Source organism: Eschscholzia californica, unplaced genomic scaffold (assembly GCF_041429995.1).
Source record: "Eschscholzia californica isolate CP2 unplaced genomic scaffold, dmEscCali1.0.p SCAF_4, whole genome shotgun sequence".
Taxonomy (NCBI): Eukaryota; Viridiplantae; Streptophyta; class Magnoliopsida; order Ranunculales; family Papaveraceae; genus Eschscholzia; species Eschscholzia californica.
The window spans coordinates 19,021,949-19,044,563 of record NW_028238461.1 but is presented as its reverse complement, the minus strand read 5'-3'; the positions used below and the strand labels follow the sequence as shown (position 1 = coordinate 19,044,563).

The 22,615-nt window shown below is 35.1% G+C and overlaps 3 protein-coding genes across 4 annotated transcripts; 2 read left to right on the top strand and 1 right to left on the bottom strand.

Annotated features, from left to right (window-relative positions):
• The first annotated feature begins 271 nt into the window (after positions 1–271).
• Positions 272–6,528, top strand: LOC147543427 (peptidase M50B-like protein). Of its 2 annotated transcripts, none has more exons than XM_086636408.1 (10): positions 272–780; positions 1,808–1,903; positions 2,635–2,719; positions 2,939–3,060; positions 3,179–3,203; positions 3,311–3,394; positions 3,494–3,523; positions 3,641–3,746; positions 5,172–5,236; positions 6,373–6,528. In XM_086636408.1, the coding sequence occupies exons 1-9, from the start codon at positions 691–693 to the stop codon at positions 5,233–5,235; spliced, it is 702 nt and encodes a 233-aa protein (XP_086492534.1). In that variant the 5' UTR covers positions 272–690; the 3' UTR covers position 5,236; positions 6,373–6,528. The 2 variants fall into 2 exon arrangements, with proteins under 2 accessions (XP_086492534.1, XP_086492533.1); XM_086636407.1 differs by having other exon boundaries at positions 6,290–6,528.
• Positions 6,529–12,804: 6,276 nt separating this feature from the next.
• LOC147543426 (mannose-6-phosphate isomerase 2-like) lies at positions 12,805–17,574 on the top strand. The gene is made up of 5 exons (XM_086632980.1): positions 12,805–13,541; positions 13,639–13,806; positions 15,115–15,327; positions 16,638–16,904; positions 17,127–17,574. Exons 1-5 carry the CDS (start codon positions 13,197–13,199, stop codon positions 17,445–17,447), a joined length of 1,314 nt encoding a protein of 437 aa, XP_086489106.1. The 5' UTR covers positions 12,805–13,196; the 3' UTR covers positions 17,448–17,574.
• A 431-nt stretch (positions 17,575–18,005) lies between these two features.
• On the bottom strand, positions 18,006–20,746 carry LOC147543425 (small ribosomal subunit protein eS7-like). Its single transcript, XM_086632982.1, has 6 exons — positions 20,495–20,746; positions 19,418–19,502; positions 19,268–19,341; positions 19,062–19,185; positions 18,452–18,634; positions 18,006–18,360 (listed from the first exon to the last, which is right to left on the bottom strand). The coding sequence occupies exons 2-6, from the start codon at positions 19,490–19,492 to the stop codon at positions 18,241–18,243; spliced, it is 576 nt and encodes a 191-aa protein (XP_086489108.1). The 5' UTR covers positions 19,493–19,502; positions 20,495–20,746; the 3' UTR covers positions 18,006–18,240.
• Positions 20,747–22,615: the final 1,869 nt, after the last annotated feature.

Here is a 22,615-nt window from a genome sequence, read left to right as displayed (position 1 = left end):
GTCAGCATTGACCAAGTCAATGAATCAACCAAGACTACGTAAAAGTAAGCCCTCGTTGAAGCCATCTGACAGAACCTTGCTGCTTGAGCCCTGACATGGAAGGTCGACATGAGTTACTCAAGCACCTTGAACCCTCCACTAACCCAGAGGCAAGCAAATAGGTGAATTCAAGACATCTCTGGTAATAGCTCTGCTTTAAACTCAAAACGCTAAAGGGAGGAATGCACAAGTCAGCTCTGACATATCTTAAACGAAAACAAAATAATTTTTCAAATTTTTGGACTGAGAGTCAATGTTTGAATGGGTCAATTACTCTATCACATAGAGACATAGTACCCCCATTGGACCTTGGCCGGCAGTTTTCCAGTTGTTCCATATTGTGTCCAGTCCTCCTTTGCTAGGAAATTTCTTCAGATTTTATCGGAAGCAATTTAGGCGCCTCAACTTAACTGGACTTCTCCACCGGATTTCACGACTCTCTTTCTCTCTCTAACTTCTCAACAACTTTCTCCTAGAGAGAGATAGAGAGGAAAGAACTAAACTACTCTTTCTTTCTCCAAGATCCAAATTTACTAAAAGTTCTTATACTTTAAGTTGAATCCACTGTTGTTTTATTTCTTGATTGATTGTTAAAGTTCGATTACAACATTTTCTAGAAATTAACGATTTCAAAGATATATATATAGAGAGATGGTGAATTGGGAACTTAAGGGTTGTTGCAAGCAGGAACAGAAAATCTTTCTCGCTACAATCGGAATTTGTACAGTTATAATCCTCGCGGTATGATTCAATCTCTTACTCCCTCTTTTGTTTTCGCTTTAATTTGTTCTGTTTGAATGTTTGGATTGTACCTGATGATAGATCGGAAGAAATGTTTTCAACTTGAAGTTGTTAATGATTTTGAATTTGGGCACTTGTTATTGGTAGATTTTGTTCAAAATTAGGAATTCTGATTTATAGTAAAAGACGTAGATTTTCATAGAAATGTTGGTCACTTCTCGAACCTAAGTACGAAAAGAAGTGGTTTATTCACAACTTTGAGCTTCACCATTGAAGTTCTTATGTACTCATTCTGAGGAAATTTGGGTTTTGGGAAATTCAGTTTTCTCCAAATAAAAATCCATATGATAAGTAAAAGAGTAAAGCTGTTTGTAGCGCGAACCCTCGGTTGGTGGAGGTGGGAAATGGGGAAGCCCACGATTAACACAAAAGCCGATCAGTTAAAGTATCAACCATTGACTTCAATGACTTGAATTTTGTAAGCTGTTTTTGGTGTCAATAGACTTAATATTTTCTTAGATAATTAATTCAGATTTCTCTTTGGGGAGCAAACTATTGTCAAATACTATGAGCATTTTTAGCGGAAGAATATAATGTAGGTGTGTCCCCTCTTAGTTAGTTCTTAGGATACACTTGAGAGAATGTAGTTATATTTTAAATTTAAGGATGATAAGATAACTCAATCTGCAGGATTCGTGAACTAATACGTCCAATATGGACACCTAAATAATGAAAAACAAGTAGTTGTATTCCAAATATAGTAGCTCATATAGGTTAAGACTTAAGATGTTTTTGTACTTCAATTTTCAAACATAACGGGTTGAGGACATATTTTCTAAAATGTTGTGGAAGAAATTTATCGCTCATCGTAGTTATATATTTGGTTCTGTAAATTTAATTATGTTTTGGGGTTCATTTATTTAAGATGCTATTCACTTCAATGTGCCGTTGAGAACTTTTGGTAAATTATGTTTTGCTAAATCTTGTTTCAAATTTGATATTCTCTTCCACAATTGGGTTTATGTAGCTATGGAGGACTATATTGCTAACGCCTTTCAAGCTTATAACTGTATTTCTTCACGAAACAAGTCATGCTATTGCTTGCATTCTAACTTGTGGCCATGTAAGTATTAACTACTATGTAATTGAATTACATTCCATTTTGCTTGTACTGAGGAATATTTGCACGTTAGATTGTTACATTCTTAAGTTAGAATTCCTTTTACATTATGTTATTTTGAAAACAAGGCCATCCCTTTTATGTTACAGGACAGTTTGAACAATCCTTCAAATGAGATTATTCTATGTGATGCATATTTAGTTAAATTACGGGTCGAGATCTCTATATATAAATTTGTCGTACTGGGCAGAAGTACCCAAAAGGGGGTGGATAATTCGGTATTTCCAGGATTGAATATTCAATAAAACGGAGCTATAGGTCCACAACCTGAATCCTGTTTTAGTATTTGTCATTCAAGCATTCAACTTATGTAGAGTTATTCTTTTCCCACCTTTTCTTTCTCCCGAATTTTCTCATAAATCTTTCTAATTTCCTCCTTTGGCATTTCATTTCCACTTCTCATTCATATCTCTGATATGTCAAGTCCCTTACCTCCACACTTTCTAGAGATCATTAAGAGGGAGTAGGACACATGGTAGTGGATTCAGGTGCCAGAGTCTGGGCGATATGTTAGAAAACCTATTTTGGTAAAAAAGTGAAGTTCACTGTTTCAACACATCAAAAGAATCAGATCCTTGTCTTAGTTGTCAGTTAATCTAATAATGTCTGTAGTTTTATTATTTGTTTGAAGTTCAGTTCTTTCTTGATAATTGAAATGTCAATTTGATGTGCAGGTTGAGGGAATCCAAGTTCATGCAAATGAGGGAGGAGTGACACAAACACGTGGTGGTGTATATTGGCTGATTTTGCCTGCTGGATGTAAACCACTCTTACTATGTTATTTGCTTAAGCACTCATGACAATGTGAATCCTGATTTTTCAGATTTAAGTTAAAATCAATAGTTTTAAAATCCATCAGTTGTTTTGCATCATAAGCTTTATCTTTTCAATATAACATTGCAGTCCATGTGATTCTTATTTGGTTTAACATATTCCACTCCAGTAAAACTGACAATTTATTGCTTCACTTGAAACCAGATCTTGGTTCATCCTTTTGGGGAATGGTTTTCATTCTTTCATCCACAAATCTTCTAACCGCAAGAATTGCTGCTGGATGTTTTGGTGTTGCTCTGCTTGTTGTACTCTTTGTGGCGAAAAATGTATGGTATTTTTTTCCCATATCCAGATTATTATTTCAAATGTCATATTCATATCGTTCTCTGTAGACCCTGAATGATTGATGTCAATCTATCTTCCCTTTGAATCTTAATGAACCAGTGGACGCTTAGAGGACTTTGTATTGGTAGGTTTTCTGATCTTACAATGTTTACTTGTACGTTTTTCTGTCTTGTACGGTTGTACCCATAAGGTGTGTGTTACCTTATAATTTTTATTGATATACAAATACAGGTTTCATTATATTCCTCGCCATAATTTGGGTTCTGCAGGAGAAAACAGGTGTCCGCATTCTCCGGTACATCATTCTCTTCATAGGTACATTCCATCTACTTTTTCTTTTGTTTTTACATGAAATTCTGAAAGAAGTAAGATATCAAGAAGAGAACCATCATGATGTTTGTCTGGAAATTGCAGGTGTAATGAATAGCTTGTTTTCGGTTTATGGTATGATCCTGCGACAACTTAGTGTCACTTCTTGGAATTTAACCAATGAACTTTTTATTAGGCTGAAAACTTTTCCGATGATTATCTTTATGATGCCAAATGGTTGTATTGATGCAGATATTTATGATGATTTAATCTCCCGAAGGGTAAATTCCAGCGATGCCGAGAAGTTTGCTGAAGTTTGTCCTTGTCCTTGCAACGGTGTTGCATGGGGAGTCATTTGGTATGGTCATGATTTTTTGTTTCTTCATTAAGTTTCAAGCATATCACTGAAATCCGAAGGAATCATGGAAGCTTTGGTAAACCACATTGAAATTTTAAGTATTGCCATAAAAGTAGAAAAAGAAAATCATATTTAACTTTTCTTCAACTGGTAAAAATAATTTACTGAAAAGAGCATCATTTGACTACAATAACGAACAATGGACACTTGAAACATTATAAATACCTGCTTAAAATCTATAAATTTGGATCCAGTGAATGGTCCATGGAAGTCATAATCACAAAATCAGTAACATATATTGCCTTAAACTTATATTCGAAAATATTGCTTTCTTACTCTGTAGTCTGCACGCAAAAACATCACATTATGTGAAATGGGCGAGTTTTTTTTTTTTTTTTTTTTTTTTTTTTTTTTTATTGGTGTGGATATTCCAAATGAAACCATAAACTATTTACCGGGTGCTAAATGTATGCAACCATTGGATAATAATCTATAAATTGTAGGTCTCATTATAATTTGTTACTTAGGTTCTTATACACTTGCATAAAGTGAAGATCCCAAGATTCTCAAGACCCAAGGTCATTTCCTAATAAGAAATCAGATTCCTTCGAAGGCTACTCAATGGGTATTTAGAATTAGATGACAGCATCCATTAAAGTTTCACCTTTTGCTCCTGTAATGTCTACAACTTTAGTGTGTGTAACTCTGATATTCTTCCGAGTTTCAACTAATATGCATAGCGTATGCTCTCTTTATTTCTCTGTTTATAGGATCCAATAGATTTTGATCGATCTCAAGTGTTAGCCGACTTTGTAATATCTCAGTTTAGGGAAACCAACTTAGTCAAGTCGTGGTCTTTGGAAAGCATCGTGCCTGAGTGACTACTTTGACGAAACACCTAAAAAAAGTGATTCTAAAGACTCAAACAACATGGAAATAGGGAAATTCGTAAACCCTTATACATTGTGGAGAGTGGAGACTATGATCAATTGGCACATCAAGCACATATGTAGTCACTGGATCCCATTAAAACACCATATAATAAGTAAATCACAACGTCACACTTTTTCCCCTTAACATTAGGGTTCATGGTGTTATGCTTCATTGAGACTGTGGGGTGTTGTTGATCTCAAGATGAATCAATGGTTAAGTCAGATCTTATCTACATACTGAAGAATTTCAATTTTGGATATATGAGGAGTAACGACATTTTGCATGAACTTTCTTTCATGAGCTATTCAAAGTAAAGTTTAATATATCAATGTATCATATAGTAGTAGACATGGTGAGCTTTTAGTAATGAAAACAGAAAATAACATGCTGATACCTTGGAGAGTTTGCTTCTGTCAAACTTACGAGTAGGTTACGTTAACGGTCTTATGTTTACTGTTCTCTCAACTCGTTATGATTTAATGTTGCTTGCAGGGGTTTCATCTCCTTTTTGTTTCTCTGCGGAGCCATGTACCTCGGGCTTGTCATATTGTCTTGAGGTAAGGTTATAAAATCATTTATTATTCAACCTGTCTGGTGTCTTCAAAGTTTATCATAATCTTTTTACTTTTGAACTAGCATCTATTGACAATAATATGAGAAGGTCTCTACTTGTAACTTCAATAATTATCCTATAAAGAAATAAAATATCTCAAAACACATAAGACACCATAGATTCGAAGTCCCCAGTTGAAGATCGGGTATTCTAATACTTTTTAAAGCATTTTCCCCGTAACATTCAAATTGTCTTGGTGTTTGAATAAAATTGACACGTGTGAATAAATTACAAAATCAGCTATTTAAACGAGTCAAACAAAAACTATAAATCTAAAATATGACTCAAGACAGTTCAGACCTCAAGTCAGATTTGAGACGTAACATAGAGAATAATCAACCACTATCAAAGAGAATAAAACGGGAAAGAAATGTGTATTTTGAGTCAGATTTCAGACCTGACATAGAGAAAAAAACGAATAGTATCTTATTATCTTAGACTGTAAAACGGGAAAGAAATGCATTTGGAACAATGTCACCAGTACGCGGATCGCTCCTGTACGTGGTACGGGTACCGGTACGCTACCATGCGAATATCGGGTGAGCTAGGGGTATACTTCTTCGCTACGCCATTTTCAATTGCAATACATTTTGGACTATTCTCCTAAACAATATATATATTCTCTATGATGCATTTATTATGGATATACCTACTCCCAGACATCCTTTCTCGACAAAACTTACAATCTAACTAGTTAATTAAGAAGTTCTTGTAGTTAACCACCCAACTAGTTGAGTTTATAGATTTTCACAAAGACTTTGGGTTAAGTAAGACTAAAAAATCCTCTCACAGCAAGCTGTCTAAGAAATAAATTGACTCCTAATTTATGCATGTGACGAGGGGAAAAAAATACCCAAAAATGAAGCGCAAAAGCTTTAATTTGTAAACCTTCTGCAATTAAAATTTGCGATTTTGAAGTGTAGATGTTTCCCTGTTTTTGATCGGCTTATTACAAGACAATACTGCAAATTTTTACGTTCATTTAGTTCTATTTCAGGTATAAATATTATGGCAACATTCTTACTACAGCAGTTTCGATTTTCGAAGTGATTTTTGGATAAAAATTCGTTGTCATTGCAGGAGAGCTACTATACCAGGTCATTCTTAAAAAAATTCTAACTTGGATGTTGATAATATTCTTTAGATCTGTATTATACATTTGAAACAGAGAAATCAAATTGTATTATAGTTTATGAATCTTCTTCCCAATTCATTTTTTTCGTTTTCGTGGTAAAATCTTAAGAAACTGGCTTGAATATCCATTCCCTTCATCAACATTAACGAATTCCCAATTTTGTAAGTGTTTAGGTTTGATATCAACACAAACAGAACATGGATTTTTGCTGTAGTTTCAATACATTCCAACTAAGTTAGACACCCACCCAACTGTCTTGCCATCTCTTTTCTTGCATGTCTGGATCAACAAGAATGGAAGGGAGACACTGTATAACAAATCAAGGAGATTCATCAAGTGTAATAACTTGAGGTCTAATCGTGCTGATAACAAACCTAACAGGGAACAGTTTCAGCTCCCAAAATTTTGGGCTCTCAAACCAATAGAGAACCCCACGGGATGGGGTCCCCTCCGGTGGAAGCCCCTTTCTCCGGGCTCCCAGCCCCTTTGCCGGAACTATGAGAGGCCGATAGAGAGGGAGATTGACGGTGAGAGAGAGACTAAGAGAGAGAAAGGGTATCAGTGAGAGAGAAAGTAACAGTGAGTGAGAGAGATCTAATTCTTGGGGTCCCTCCTTGTAATAAAAAGACTCCTAGTTGAAATAAGATTTCCCTTATTCCTTTTTGGGGTGAAATAAGTTTCCTATTTTAAGCTTAAAAAGGAATCCTATTTCTATTGGAATACCTCCATATTTATCATTGTAAAAAGGGAATGAAAGGGAAGAAATTATTTATACTATCCTCTCAGATAATCTTGTCTGGCCATATCCTCTCGGATTAGAGAAAGAGGTCAGAGAGATGAGACAGAGAAAGAGAGAATCCTTTCAGATCATATCCTCTCAGGTTAGAGAGAGACTGGAGAGATGAGACAAGAAGATAGATAATCCTCCTAGATCATATGCTCTCAGATTAGAGAGAGAGAGATCAGAGAGATGAGATAGAGAGGGAGAGAGATTTCTGAAGTGATCATTTCAAGAGAGATTGAAAGAGAAGAACATTGGTTTGAAGAAAGAAAGATTATTAATCTTGTGAAGCAATTTAGTTTGTGTTAGACGTCTTCAAGCTTTGTGGTGATCTAGGGTTTGTTCAAATCCTAAGGAGTAAGAGATTTCTATTTCCCTTTCTTGTTCAGTTTATCCACCATAGTTTTGGTGAAGAATTGTTATCCAAGAGTGTATCCACACATCTTGAAGAGTTGGTTAATCCTCTGTTTGTTTAGGGAAGAGTTGTTATCCAAGAGTATTTACACGCATCCTGAAGAGTTGGTTAATCCTCTATTTGTTTAGGGAAGAGTTGTTATCCGAGAGTGTTTCCACACATCTTGAAGATTTGGTTAATCCTCTATTTGTTTAGGGAAGAATTGTCTAACCCATTATGTAATCATAGTGGAAGATTTCTGGACTGGGTCCCGTGGTTTTTTACCTTCTATTTTGGAGCGGTTTTTTGCCACCTTGAATTATCTTGGTGTCTCTACTTTTACTTTCGCATCTTTTATCTTCATATTCATGAACAAGTTAATTAAGTTATTTTCCGAACACTAACAGTAAGAGAGATGTAGAGAAAGAGATAATGGGTAGGATAGATATAAAGAGAAGGAGAAAGAAGAAGCGACTGCGCGGGTGGCTAGTGGTCGGAATGTTGGTGCTCGAAATTGGTGGCGGTGGTTGGAAAATATGGTGTTGGGTGAGAAGATGAAGATTATGAGGCAAAATTCAATTAAGTAAAGACCCTAAAATAAAATGTCCCCTAAGTCGTTTGACTAAGTTTTTATGCCCCATAAATTTTTCTTTATGCTCCAAAGCTCCCACCTTTGGAAATGATGTACTGATAGCCTTTTTGTTCGTCATAAAATAAGCAGATATATTGGTTATTTTTTGAATTGCCCCTACAATCATGAGATCGAAATTCAAGATCACACCCTATTCCGCTTTAATTTTGTTAGAAACATATGGTTTTATTTTAATACATTCTTCTTATATTTTATCTTTAAAGCAATAGATAATTTCATGGAATGATTATCATAATGATGATAACCTTAAAATGGTTATTGTTCTTTAGAATGTTTGAAAAGTTAGATGTAATATATGTTTTCAACCAAATATAGTTACTCCTTCTCAAGTGATTGATATAATTTTGGCATTCCCAAATTTACAGATACTTTTTATGTGTATAATGAAACATTTTTACGTAACACTTCTTAATGTGTTGAAAAACATTGCACGTACCTCATATGGAGGTTTACACTTTTTCTAATCACGTTTTAACTTAGACAACTAAATCTTGAATAATATGCTTAGATACGATATTTGTTTTAAAGTCAATAACAAACATTAAGAAAACTTCCCGTGTAGTGAATGAGCACCCACTTCAGAACATAGAAAACATTTCATTCCCCTCTCACTGAGAATGAGAGTCTAATTTATTGAACTGCATTCCCCTTACATTCATGCTAGGCAATGAATATAATGATTGTGGAAGTTATCGAATCAGACTCTTCGAATGTTATTGATGCAGTTTCATTTGGGAAGAGCACGTGTAGTTGGATCTCCAGAACCACTATCGAAGAGATCACGGAGCTAAAAAATAAGTTTCAAGAAGTTACTTTTGTCAAGGTGGTTAGAAAAGTTAATATTGGCTGATGTTATAGCAGGGGCTTGGGTGAGGTGGTGCCACAGGTGCGACCACACCGACCCCCTCATCCTTAGGGGCCCCTTTTTAATTATGGTAAGGATAAGAAACCATTAAATAGCTAATAAGTTAAGGTCAATACAGGTTGCAAGTGTTGCCAATGTGGTATGGAGTGGTGTTCAGCACACCTCCGTCGCCCGTTCAAATCTCTCTACCCACTTAAAATTTTAATTTTGTCTCACATTTTATCTTTAATTAGTATTTAATTTTCTCAAATTTTATCTTTAGGCACACCATGGTGTTTGGGCCAGGTTCCTTTGTATTAGATTAAGTTGGTAACTAGTATATTCTGAGGATAGCTTTTCCATATCGAAACTAGTCCCACAACTTATATACATCTCTTTTAAAACAATCATGGGGTGTCTACTGCACGTATCAAGATCAACTCTCTCATGAAATTTGGGTTTAAATCCACATAATAAATCTTAAATTTAAACAATTTAATCGGTGTTGAGAAACAATTTCAATCCATGAAAGAATTTAAACAGACAATTATTGTAAACACAAATTTTTCTCGATAACTTATTGATTTATTATTATTTTTGTTTTGATATATATATATATTTCTTTCTTTATTTCTTCGTGTGTATTCGTGCAAAAACTATCTTTTTTATTTTTATATCTCTATGAATCACATATTTATTTTGTTTGTTTCTCGAAATTCAAAGTTTATTCAATTAAATTATTGTTACTGACCGTTGTAGCATTTGAGCAAGGAATTGTACTTTTGATACATAATTGCCTTATAATATTTCAATTTTTTTTAAAAAATATATTAGTTATACAAATAGTATATTTAGGAATAAATTCTTGCCTAATACCTTTTTGTATGATGTCGTAAAAATATCATGGTCAAACCGTTTCGTAATTTAAATATCATGTGTTTCGATTTTTCTTTCATGTCATTTTGTTGAGGGCTCCAATCAAAATTTCGTACCGGACCCTCAAAATCTTAGCCACGCCATTGTGTTGTAGCTCGAACAACCGAGCCTCTTCATTGTCTTGTATATGCGAGACTATTCTATCTTTTTTGTTAAAATACTACAAGAACAATGTCTATGTAAGTACTACTAGATGATATATATATATATATATGAAATTCTAGTAATTTTATCAAAAGAAAAAAATGTCAATCCTTAGTGATTTGAAATTTGGAACAAATAGGGAGTATCTACGTCATCATGTGGCAAGTTGCACCCCATTTAGAAAGTGACAATTACTTTGTGGTGGTATATGATACACAATTGCAGCAGGTAGGATAAATGCTCTCTACTTTCTCTCTCTTGATCAGAGCTTCTCCAACTCCCAATCTTAAAAAGTATTAGTTGCTTGTTTGTTGTGAACATGTGATCTGTAGGAGAGTTGCACCAATATTGGCATTTTCTGATAAAGCTTTCAACATCAAACCTTTATCAGTAGTTGATAAAAGAATATGATATATATATGATGGAGGACCACACACCTTCTCTCCCTATCTGTGTGTAAGATGGGGCATTTTTTATGCATATCCTAAAGAATTTATTCTCTTTTAACTTCCTCACTACATATTGGAGGATTGATGGATGGTACAACAATTTATAATTAAATAGTTTAAGTATTGACTCAAAAGTCTTATATAATCGTAAGTCCACGAGGCTTTATCCTAATTAGTGGAATGGATTAATTCTTCCGAATAAAATATGTATTAGGTATAATCACGTGTGATATAAGTTGAACAAAAAATACTTGTAAGAAGCCCATGAGTACCAAGAGATAGGCCTCTCGTGTTTGGGGTAGAACATTTTTAAGTTCAATGAAGTTAATGGGCGGATTCGGGTCAGACAAATTTAATAAAATCATGCACAAAGCTTGCCATGGCCCATGGGTAGTGGGGTAGTGGCCCATGACCGGCGTAACAGGCTTTGGGTAGACTCGCCCTCGAAATTCCTCTTTACAATAGGAGGAAAAGACATTAAAAAACAATCTTTTTTAATAGCGTATACTGAACATTAGCCTAAGTCTTAGTCTAGCCTAAATCTTTCGATGGTTTCTGTTGGTTTCTGCATAATAAAATTTCTGCCAAATTTTCCTATTAATCATGTAAAGTTCTTTCTCTTTTTGTCTTTTTTCTCTACGTCTTCTATTTTTTTTTTTGGTATATTCGGAGAAATGAATTAACGAGTTCACACAAGTCTTAAAAATGAGAGAAAAGAGAAGAAGAAGAATTATGTCTTTGTTATGGACAGAGTATGTTTAACCAATTAGGTCCCTCAATAAAGAATAAGCAGGTGATGTTATAGTATTTGTTTCTAATCTCACCATAAAAACATGTGGGCTGCATTCCAATTTCTAAATACAAAAAGTTAATTAATTTTATAAATCATAATTATTAGTTTGTTTATACTAACTGTTAACTTCATAAACTTGTAGAAGAAGAGTCCCCATCTATTTTCTCCATCAACCACCATTGTCAAGACAAAAATCCACCATTGAATCCTCAAAATATTCTTATTATAATCGTCTCCCTGTGACTGCAACCTCTAAATTTTCCTTAAAAATTCCTTTACATCAACAAGAGAATCTTCTAATTTTTAATTTTTTGATATTTCTTTTCTTTTTATAAGTAAATGTGATTTTCGTACTTATCTGAATAAGTAGAAGAGTGAAAGAAATAAAAGAATAAGATAAATAAATCAAAGACGAAAACTATAAGGTAAAACTGAAAAGTGAAAAACAAATTGCAGACATACATCCGCTAGTTGATCTTTTGATTGAACTAGTGACATCTTAATGATCTTACCGTCAAGTTTCTCTTTTGATAAATGTCGATCAACAAACTTGGTTCTATCACGGTGCACTTGATTATTTGCAATAGAAATTGTAGCCTTGTTAACACAAATGTTAATGGCATGGCTTGTTGAGATTCTAACCTTACCTTTTGGCTTTTTCAACAAGTTTATCCAGAACCTTCACATATTTTCTAGTCATACCCACAAATTTAGTTTCAAGTGACTTGTTGAGATGCTATGTCCGTCTAAAATCTAGGCCGAGTCCCAACCGGGGTACTTCATTGGTCCAAAGTCTGATTTTTGTACTTTCAAAATTGTTCTGTGGAGGCTAAGATCTTATTTTTTGACTTCAATATTCATCTTTGATATTGTTTAATCGACTAAAGGTTCATTCTCCTTGTTAAATTTTTGTACTTTTAGTTGGTAATTTTTTTTTTTGAGAAAACTAAAAGTATGCCCTGATTTGGTTTAATGTTTTCTATGTCTAAAAAATATGTTCGTCTGCAATTTGATAAATGTTAATGGATAAACTAAATGTTTCTTTATGCATTTCCCGTTTTATCTTGTCAAAGAAGAAACATGTTTTGCATTTTACAACTTGAATCTGACTATACTGTAAAGGAAAAATAACACGTTTGCTAAGCATTTGTCATTTCGTCCTTGAGGAAAACATCTTTAAGTCATCAGATTCACACTCATCATAAATAGATTTCGATTAATAAGAAGATAACGGAGAGAACCACTTTTCGTCACTATCACCACGACCATGTGATATTATATGTTTAGTTCCATTAGAGAAAACAAAAGAAACAAAACTGAAGCTGGCGGATTTGTCTTCACTACTTTTACTCGCATGAAAATCCAACATTTAACACGCTTTTTTGGATAACCCTTAGGGAGGGACTAAGAGCGCCCTGCATAACTAATATAGGCGCCAAGACTATCCACAATACCTACTCAAAATTTAGTTGTAAACGGGCGCCTAAACTTGAAAATACCGCCCACTATTTTCATTTTCTCATGAGAAAATATAATACCACCTGATTTTAAACTGTTTCCAAGTCCTTCCCTACTTTCAATTTCTGGTTCAGTCATAAAAACAGAGCTTTTCTTGCCGTTCCCCTGTCACACTAAACAATTCCAACACCCCCTTCTCTCTCTCTCTCTCTATCTCTCTCTTATTCTCCTTCTTCTTCTTCTTCTTCTTCTTCTTTACCCCTTCATATAAAAAGGGTTCTTGGTCTTATTAAAGTGAATTAGTAGAGAGAGAGAGAGATGGGAGAAGAGATTATTAGTACTATAGTAGGGATGGAAGAAAAGAAAGAATTATTATTACCAAAGAAGTTAAGATGTTATGTTCAAACTTATGATTGGGGTAGAATTGGAGAGAAATCACATGTTGCAAAATTATTTTCACTCAATTCTGGTTCAGATATTGATTTGAATAAACCTTATGCAGAATTTTGGATGGGTACTCATGATTCTGGTCCATCTTTTATTTCATCATCTAGTTCAAATGAAAATTCAATCACTTTGAAATCTTGGGTATCTCAAAATCCTAAAGTTTTAGGAGATAAAGTTATTCAGAAATGGGGATTTGATCTTCCTTTCTTATTCAAGGTATTTTAATTGTTTATAAAGAAATTTGAGGATTATTTCTTTCTCTATCTCTCTAAGTTTTTAATTTTTTTACTTTCTCTCTCTCTAAAAAAAATAGGTGTTATCAGTATCAAAAGCTTTATCAATTCAAGCACACCCAGATAAAGAATTGGCAAAGATATTGCATGAGAAGAATCCTAATTGTTATAAAGATGATAATCATAAACCAGAGATGGCTTTGGCTCTTACTGAATTTGAAGCTTTGTGTGGTTTTGTTTCTCTTCAAGTAAGTCTTCTTCTTCTTCTTTCTCTCTCTGTTTATCAGAATTAAGGGCATTTTCTGGGGAAGATGGATAGCGGTTGATCTATGGTGTCCCCAGTTGACCGTTTAAAACAGGAATTGGGATCAGTTTATTCTGGATTTAAATGGATTTGTTTAGGAGTTAGGAACCAGACTTGTACCAATATGGTTCCTAATGGATGTGGTTATTAACCTAACCGGACCCACAACTTGTTGTACGGATCGCCAACACTTTCCAGGTTATTGTGCTTATCACATCTTTCATGTATCAAGTGTCATTTTAATATGTTTTCTAGTCACTTTACAGAAAAAATATATTTAATGTCTTTCGAAGTTACTTTACAGAAGTAGAAGACTTACTGTACAGAACAAACTATACATGAACGTCTTTGACTCTTCCGATACATGAGGAAGGGGAATTAGCCCTCCAATCCATTTTGGCGCAAAAATGAAAGGAATGAGAATACCATTGATAGCAATTACTTGATTTGGTTTCTAGTAATTGTGATACTTTGTCGTAGATCATTTATAGTTTTGCTGGTTAGGAGTAAGGTTAGTGGAGTTTGATTGTGACATAGATTATTTGATTCTGAAGAAAGGGTACCGTAAACCTTCTAACCTCAGGGCTTAGAAAGGCATGTGTACTACGCTAGTCAGTAGTACATATTTGATCCGTCTTCTTACCTAAATATTTGAGCTTACGAAATTCAGATGTTATTATCTAAATAAACATCCTATTATACCCATAGTTTAAGATTATGGAATTCAATTCAACTATGAATGTCATTCTTGATTTATTATGGTGGACTAGCAAGTAGTAAACATCATTTCTAAAAATAGTTCATGATGATCATATTCCATTCTCGCACTAAACATGACCTAAGTGACACAAGTTCGAATCTCATGCTCCACCTAGATTGGAACACTATAATCAGTAGACCTTTTGGTGAGTAGACTTCTAATGATTCCATGGATGAAACAGTCACTTCTTTCATCTTGACTTAATAATGCTTAATTGTTTTGTCTCTCCACCTTAAATAATAGGAATCAATTCCACTTAAATTAAACTTATGCAGATTTCTCGATCAGTACTATTTTTATATTGGAAGAGTGAGTCAACCACCGCTTTAACAATCCAAAGTCATTCTATGCTCGAAAAGAAGGGGGCTCATGTCCGAATTAGATGAGCTCATTTCACTCTTTATATCTTTCTAAAATCTGACCGTCCACCTCAAATTTCAATTTGATTTCTCCCTCATTTATTTGTTGAAAAATTTGGCTTTATTTATTCAGGAACTTCACGGAGTTTTTCATAGTGTTCCAGAGATCGTAGAACTCGTCAGTGAGGTCGATGTAAAACAACTTTTAAGTGCCAACGAGGAGGACGGGGACGAGAATGTTAAACCAATTCTTCGGTCTATATTCACCCAACTTATGTCAGCTGGTAAAGATACAGTGTCAGAGACAGTGTCAAAACTCAAAGAACGTCTGACTACGGAAAATAAGGTAATCTCAATTCTTAATTCAACCTCAATCAATAATATCCATTTCTATATAGGAACTTAGTTGGTCACTAAGTGCTAACTAGTGGGACATTGTGTCATTTGATGTTGACTCGTCTAAAAGTCTCATTCATTCATATTTAATTTGTTGATGAAAAAATAATAATTTAAGTTACGTCACATAAAATAAGATGAATTGTAATAGGCCGGAAATTGTTTGTAGTGAGATTTTAGGAGCCAGCCATGGAAAAGTAAGAAAGGAAAATATTCCAAAATGTGGTTCGAATTGAGTCATAAACCAAATTAGGTTTAGGAGTTAGAACGAAAGAACAAAACAAAAAGGAAAAAGAGTGCCAAGATTGTAGGCTACTATATTAGTTTAGTTATGAGGGTACATGGAGGAGTCTTCTTCTTCAAAATAGGCTTTTCTTTATTTGAAGAAGGTCCAAATTGTTTCCCATTAAATTTTAAATATATGGAAGCTGGAGATTCAAGGAAAGTAGATGAATTAGTCAATTGCTTAAAACTTGGGTTTGGGTACATACTTTAAGATTGTTATCTGAAAATATTACTCTCATAGTACAAGTTGTAACATCCATGTATTCATCAACTAATTTTAGATCTCATCACAATTGTGTTTTTTCTTCAAACTCGGAGATATAATTTGAGCTCAAAACATATGCACTTGAGGTGAAAGGTGGTGTTTTTCTTTGTTCATTGTCAGAATGTGACGTGTTTGACTCCAATAGACTCATTTAGAAGTCTGATAAAAATAAACATTTTGAAACTAGACTTTAGTTAATTAAGATTTTGAGTTATATTTCAGATTTGATTTAAAAAAGAAAACAAAAACTAGTTTACTTGAATATATCGGCGAATAACCCAAAAATTGGGCGAATAACCCAAAAATTGCCTAGGCACACCCCCTATTAGAGCCCTTCAGATACAGATAGGGCAGTCTGGGGGCAATTGGACAGAGCCTTATCCGAGTCTGGGACAATTGGACTGGGGCTAGTCCGAGCTTGTCCGTGGGCCCTCAGACATGGCAGTTTGGGGGCAATAAGACAAGACTTAATCCAATGTGGGTTTGAACATCCCAGACCAGGGCCTCTAGGAGCTTGTCTGTGGGCCTCGGGCTGCTCAGTCCGAGGATTTCGGAGAGTACTAACAGAGGAGCGGGCCTGTGGCAAAATTTTGGGGCGCCTATAGACCCTCCATTGTATTAGCTCTTTTTTTTTCAAAAACCTTTTGTAGTGCCCATGATTATTTGCTTAAATTAACTTGTATAATAATTCATATATATCTTGTTATCAGGTGAGAGAATTAACAGAGAAAGAGGAGCTAATTTTAAGGCTAGAAAAACAATATCCATCAGACATTGGTGTTATTTCTGCCTTCTTTTTCAACTATGTAAAGCTTAATCCTGGTGAAGCATTATATCTAGATGCAAATGAACCTCATGCTTATATTTATGGTGAATGCATTGAGTGTATGGCAACCTCTGATAATGTTGTCCGAGCCGGCCTCACCCCAAAATATCGCGACGTCTCGACTCTATGTTCCATGCTGACTTACAAACAGGTACCATCTTTGAAAAATTCATCAATCGATTCTTACGTTTTTTGATAGACCCAAAAACATTTACGATATAACAATATGTTATGTTTTTCAACTCGGTTGAATTACTCAACACGGATAGGTTGGGATTGGGAGTCAGCCATTGGCAAATCCCCGCCTGCCAACTACTTAGCTTATATGTTTAATATATATGGTTTTGTTGATAATTTGTGCTACACTATATAGGGAATTCCTGAAATTCTCCGAGGTGTTCCATTGAATCCATATACGAAAAGATACACACCGCCTTTCGACGAATTCGAAGTGGATAGTTGTATTCTTCCTCAAGGGGAAGCAGTGGTGTTTCCTTCAGTTCCAGGACCATCAATTTTTGTTATCACAGAGGGAGAAGGGAGAATGGAAACAAGTTTCGGATCGGACATTGATGAGATTAAAGAAGGATTGGTTGTTTTTGTGCCTGCTGAAATAGAAATTAATATAACTGCATCAGCAGAAACTGGTTTGCAATTATATAGAGCTGGAGTGAACAAGAGGTTTTTTCTCTAATATGCTTCTTGCATGAAGTGAATAAGTTTCTTTTGTACTCAGTTTATAGAAGAACTCATGATCAAAAGAACTATATATGCTAAATGATATGGGAGTTGTTGTATAATAAGTTTTTTTTTTGTTGAAATGGTTAGTGTTATAATGAGAATAAGCTATAAGGTGGATTTAAGCTTTTTCATAATGCTTATAGAAAACTTAAAAACTCATTTTTTTTTAAGGAGGGCAACAATTTTGTGGGTTTTGCATAATTGCTTTTTTTAAAAGTTTGATTATGAAAAACAAAAAGTATTCGTCTCTTTTGTCATCACAATCACTTAATTGTCCGTCGCAATTCGACCATCACCACCACAACTATGCACCATCTTCGCCACAACTCTACCACCACAACTTGGTCTCTCTATCGTACCACCATCACCACACAACCACCACCAACAAGATTCCACCACAACCGCCACAACTCTACCAACAACACAACCAACATAACCACTGTATAAGATGTTATGCCTCATCCAAAAGTTATGCTTGCACCGGTAAACCATCAACTCTAGATAGAAAAGTTTAAAACGATATCAATAATAAAAATATCATCATAGAGTTTGGGAGAAGTACTATATAGCACTACAAACATAATACCAATTCACTAAAGGTATTCTGACATAATCTTTATGATAAAACTTTTTCCAAATTTACCTAATAAATCAAAATGAGGTCAATCCACAGACTTCCTCAGATCAAAATTTCAAGCAACAACTATAACACGAAAACTAAAATTTAGTACCCATGGAGTTTGCGTCTAAGCATCAGTAATTGGGTACTCAAACACAACATCTTTCCCAGAAAGCTTCCTGTAGACACCACTAAATGTCTCGAGTTTGTATTCTGTGTTGTTTCGTTCCTTAGGGTCAAGGAAAATCTGAAACCAAAATTAAACATATTATGAGGAAGATCACGTTGCAGAGAATAAAGTATGGGTATTAATGAAAATTTCAGCCTGTAGGTTGTACCTTGATAATTTTGGAGCCATCGAGGCGGTACTTGATGCGCTTACCAACAATCTCTGCTGGGTAAACCACATCTTCAAGTATAGCATCATGGACAGCAGTGAGGGTACGGCTTCGAGGCCTTTGAACTGCAGCACCCTTCTTTGGTGGCCTCACAATTCTTCGGGTGGCAATCACAATGACATCCTACCAAAAACAGAACTTTTAGTAACTCTAGATTTATGTTACTTTATTGACTTTCATAATATCAATGTAGGATCAATTTGCTAACACTATCGATAAGAAGAATAAGATTCTGAGCCTATCTAACCAAGCAATTAAAAGTAGTTTTTTGTAATTGAGTTGCTCAAGATCAACAAGGATAAGTCGAGCTTGCAGATATTATAATACTAAGAAATGCAATTATCCATTAGCAAACCGGCCGTCTAAACCATTTAATCGCTTAACCAACAGTGTTGCAATAGAAGATGACACAAGCAAACAAACAGAGGGAGAGAGAGAGAGAGAGAGAGAGAGAGAGAGAGAGAGAGAGAGAGAGAGAGAGTATAAACTAAAATTGCGCCAGAAGTGCGTCTAGAAGCATGAAATGAGTGAAAGACAGAGACAAGCTCACCTTGCCACTAAACTTCTTCTCCAGCTCCCTCACAAGCCTCACATGGATTTTACGGAAGGCCTTCCTCAGTCTGTAAGGAACATGGATAACTACAGCCTTTTTGTTCCCTGAAACATCAATTTGACTGCAATAGAGGCAAAAAGGTTGTGTCATTTCCACGAGCGGAAAGAGCAAATAAAAGTTATGTAGCAAAAAACTTCTCTTACACAGCTGAGTTAATGTAAAGATCCTTCAATTCACTTTTGAGATCACCGTTGGTATTCTCCAAATCGAACAATGACTACATAAATAACCCGATATCAGCTCACAAAGCTAAAAGCCAAACAATATATTCAAAAGAAAGAACAAGCAATAACCTGAGCAACCGTCTCGTCGAACTCAGTTGGTTCGACACCCTTATCCTTCTGGATTTTTCTCATGGCAGTAAACATCTTGACAACTCTGTATATAATCGATATAGTCAGCAGTCAATTTCTTCACTCAAAGTCAATCCTTTAGACCATTTTATTAAACAAAACCACAGTAAACTATTATCCGTTAACTCTATCCTTACCCTTATATTGAATTACGACTTTCTATCCATCAATAGAGATCAATATTACATGGAAAAGGAAATTGGGTTCAATCATATTAAGCAACAGAAAAGAGGAGCAATGCCAGTGTCATTTTCCTTTACTTCCGGATCAAGTTCTTCAATTATTTTACGGGCAAGAACGAAAACCCACATTTAGGGGTATCTATGAAACTTTTATATAAGACTAACTTGTGATGCCCCAAGCCTTAGCAGTTAACAATATTGTCCCAGGTGCCCACAGGTATGGGGTTTTGTTCTTGGGAACGGCTTCACGAACTAAGCTTGAGCGTACACCTATAGCCTATACTCCGACACTCTAGCGAGCGATGTGGGACTATAACAATCCCCCACCCTCAGCGAAGAGACGTCCTCGGCTCTGATACCACTTGTGACGCCCGAAGCCATAGCAGTTAACAATGGTAACCCACTTTAATGTCGGACAGAAAATAAAAAATGATATACCATTATTTACTCAATAGATGATGTATTCGTAAAATTCTTTTTTATATCATTATGAAGTACAAATAATAGAGAGACGAAAATAAATAACAAAGTAAACTGAACGAACCATTGGAAAACCTAAAAAGTTATGCATTATCAGAAGAAAATCGAAGAGAACATATCATTTTCTGCTTTCATATCTAACGTAAAAGATCTGAAAAAACATAAATGTTCAAACTTTAATAACCAGAGGAAGATAACCTATATCATTCAACTAATAAGCAACTAAATTCTTCATTATTTTTGTATCTGATCAAAAACTAAATCTAGTAAGTATGTGAGGATAGAGAACTATAATACTTGAATCATGCAAATGCATAATCTGAGAATCGGAGTGTGTTGTCGCATAGGATCATACCTGAGTTTAGGGTTAGAGGAGCGAAGAAGAGATTCTGCGATGAGAGGCGCCCTAGCTTCGGTTTCAGAAGAACCCTAGTTTAAAGATAGGAAAAGTACCTTCTAAAACGACCAAAATTACTTGAAGAAACTTAATAGGGTAGTTCTACAGGCGCCCCTTTATATTCCTTTTCCCGCCCCTTGAGAGGCAAACATCCGAGCCCTTTGCATGTAATGAGGTGTCAAAAATAAGGGCAGTTTTATAGGGCCCTCCAACTCTTGTTAAAATGGCCCTCTTTGTGAATTCGGTACGAGCCCACCGAATTCACAAGAGACCATTCTGTACGAACTCACCGAATTCACTCGTGTAATCCATTTCTGTGATTTCGGTGGACACATACCGAATAGGGAATTCGGTAGACTCGCAACGAATTCACAAGATGAGACATTTTAACAAGAACGGGAGGCCCCTATAAAACTTCTCCAAAAATAATTACACAGCGCCTATTAGCTTATAGAACTTTGACTTTAACCAGCTCAAAGTGTTGCTCACACAACTACCACCATCTTCGTCGGATGAAGATCGCGGGTCAGTTGCAGAAAAAGTAAGTAGTAAGAATGAGAGTTCTCATTTGCTATTCTCTTCTAATACCTCCACCACCTACACCTACACCTACACCTTCACCACCAATTTCTCTCTACTATTTTCCCTTTCTACTAGTGAGAGTCGTCGAAATCGTCAGTCCAAAGTTCTGATGCAATCCTTGATTGAGGATTCCGAGGGTTCTCTCTTTCTCTTGTAGAGAGAGAAACAATAGAGAGAGAGAGAGAAAAAGAAGCAGAAGGCGAGGGTGGATGGAAAGGATGACACAATGGTGATGGTGAAGATGATGGTGGAGGTGTTGGAAGTGGTGTCGGAAGTGATGGTGGGATTGGTGGTGGAGGGTGAAAAAAATGTTTTTTTTTACTCTCGACAATTTTCATTCGACAAAAATGGTGACCGAAGTGTGAGTATGAGTAACACTTTCACTTAGGTCCAAATATATTGACCTAGTCAATGTGAGCGTATTATGTAAAACTGGCGAATGTATATAAAAATTTTCAGTTATTTAATACCTTCTAGACTCGAAGATGTCCCTTTTGACTATTTTTCTCATTCTCTTATGTCCACTCCCATACCTGCCACAAGAACAAGAAGTAAGAAGTTATGAATCTAAAAGTTGGCCGAGAAAACAGAATGAAAGAGAGAAAGCGTAAATTGGGTTTGAAGCAAATTTGAAAGAAATAAAAGAAGAATGTAGAAAAATTACAAAAACCACAAGTTTCAATCCCGATCTCAGATTTAAATTTCTCTTGTTTATTATTATCTTCGAAAGAATGAAAATAACTTTTGTTGTATTATTTTTCCTCATTGCCGTTTATTTAACCGTTTCAGCCTTATATATTTAATTTCTATATTGTTTCGGAGTAAGTTCATTAGTTTTTCAAGTCTTCCACTCTCTACTTCATTTGCGAAAATGACTTGCACGGATAGGAAGCTGCCAAAGATGGATGAAAATAATTCACTGGTGTTACATCTCTACGTAAACCTAATTTGCTTTCTAGCACTTAATAAATAGTTCATCTTAATTAAGAACTTTTATTTCTATGTCACAATCATAAATTGAATAGGACTTTTGAGAATGCCATAATTGGATGATGACTTTCATGGATGAAATATCTAAATTAATTTCACTGTATTGATATTACTCTCACAACAAATGCAAATTTGGCTTTTATTGGTTATCTTGAATGTGAGAGAAGAAAGCATGAAAAAGAGGAATTAGAATGTCAAACAAAATCTATGAAGCTTAAATGAGGATTGTACTTCCAACTGAGAAATCAAGTAAACCCTAGAATTCAGCAAGTGTTTTTATTAGGCCTCCGTCCTATTAAGCTTAGGGTTTCGCACCCAAACCCAATTGACAATGACCGGAGAAGTACTTCATACGATATAATGTATGGAGACTTGGATTTGGATATACTTCTCTAACCCCGAGTCCTGACTAACACACCTCTTTCTCTCTCTCAACTTCTCTCGGGCTTTCAATTTTATAATCAGAAATATAAATTATTAGTGTAGGACAAGATTGAAAATGTTTCT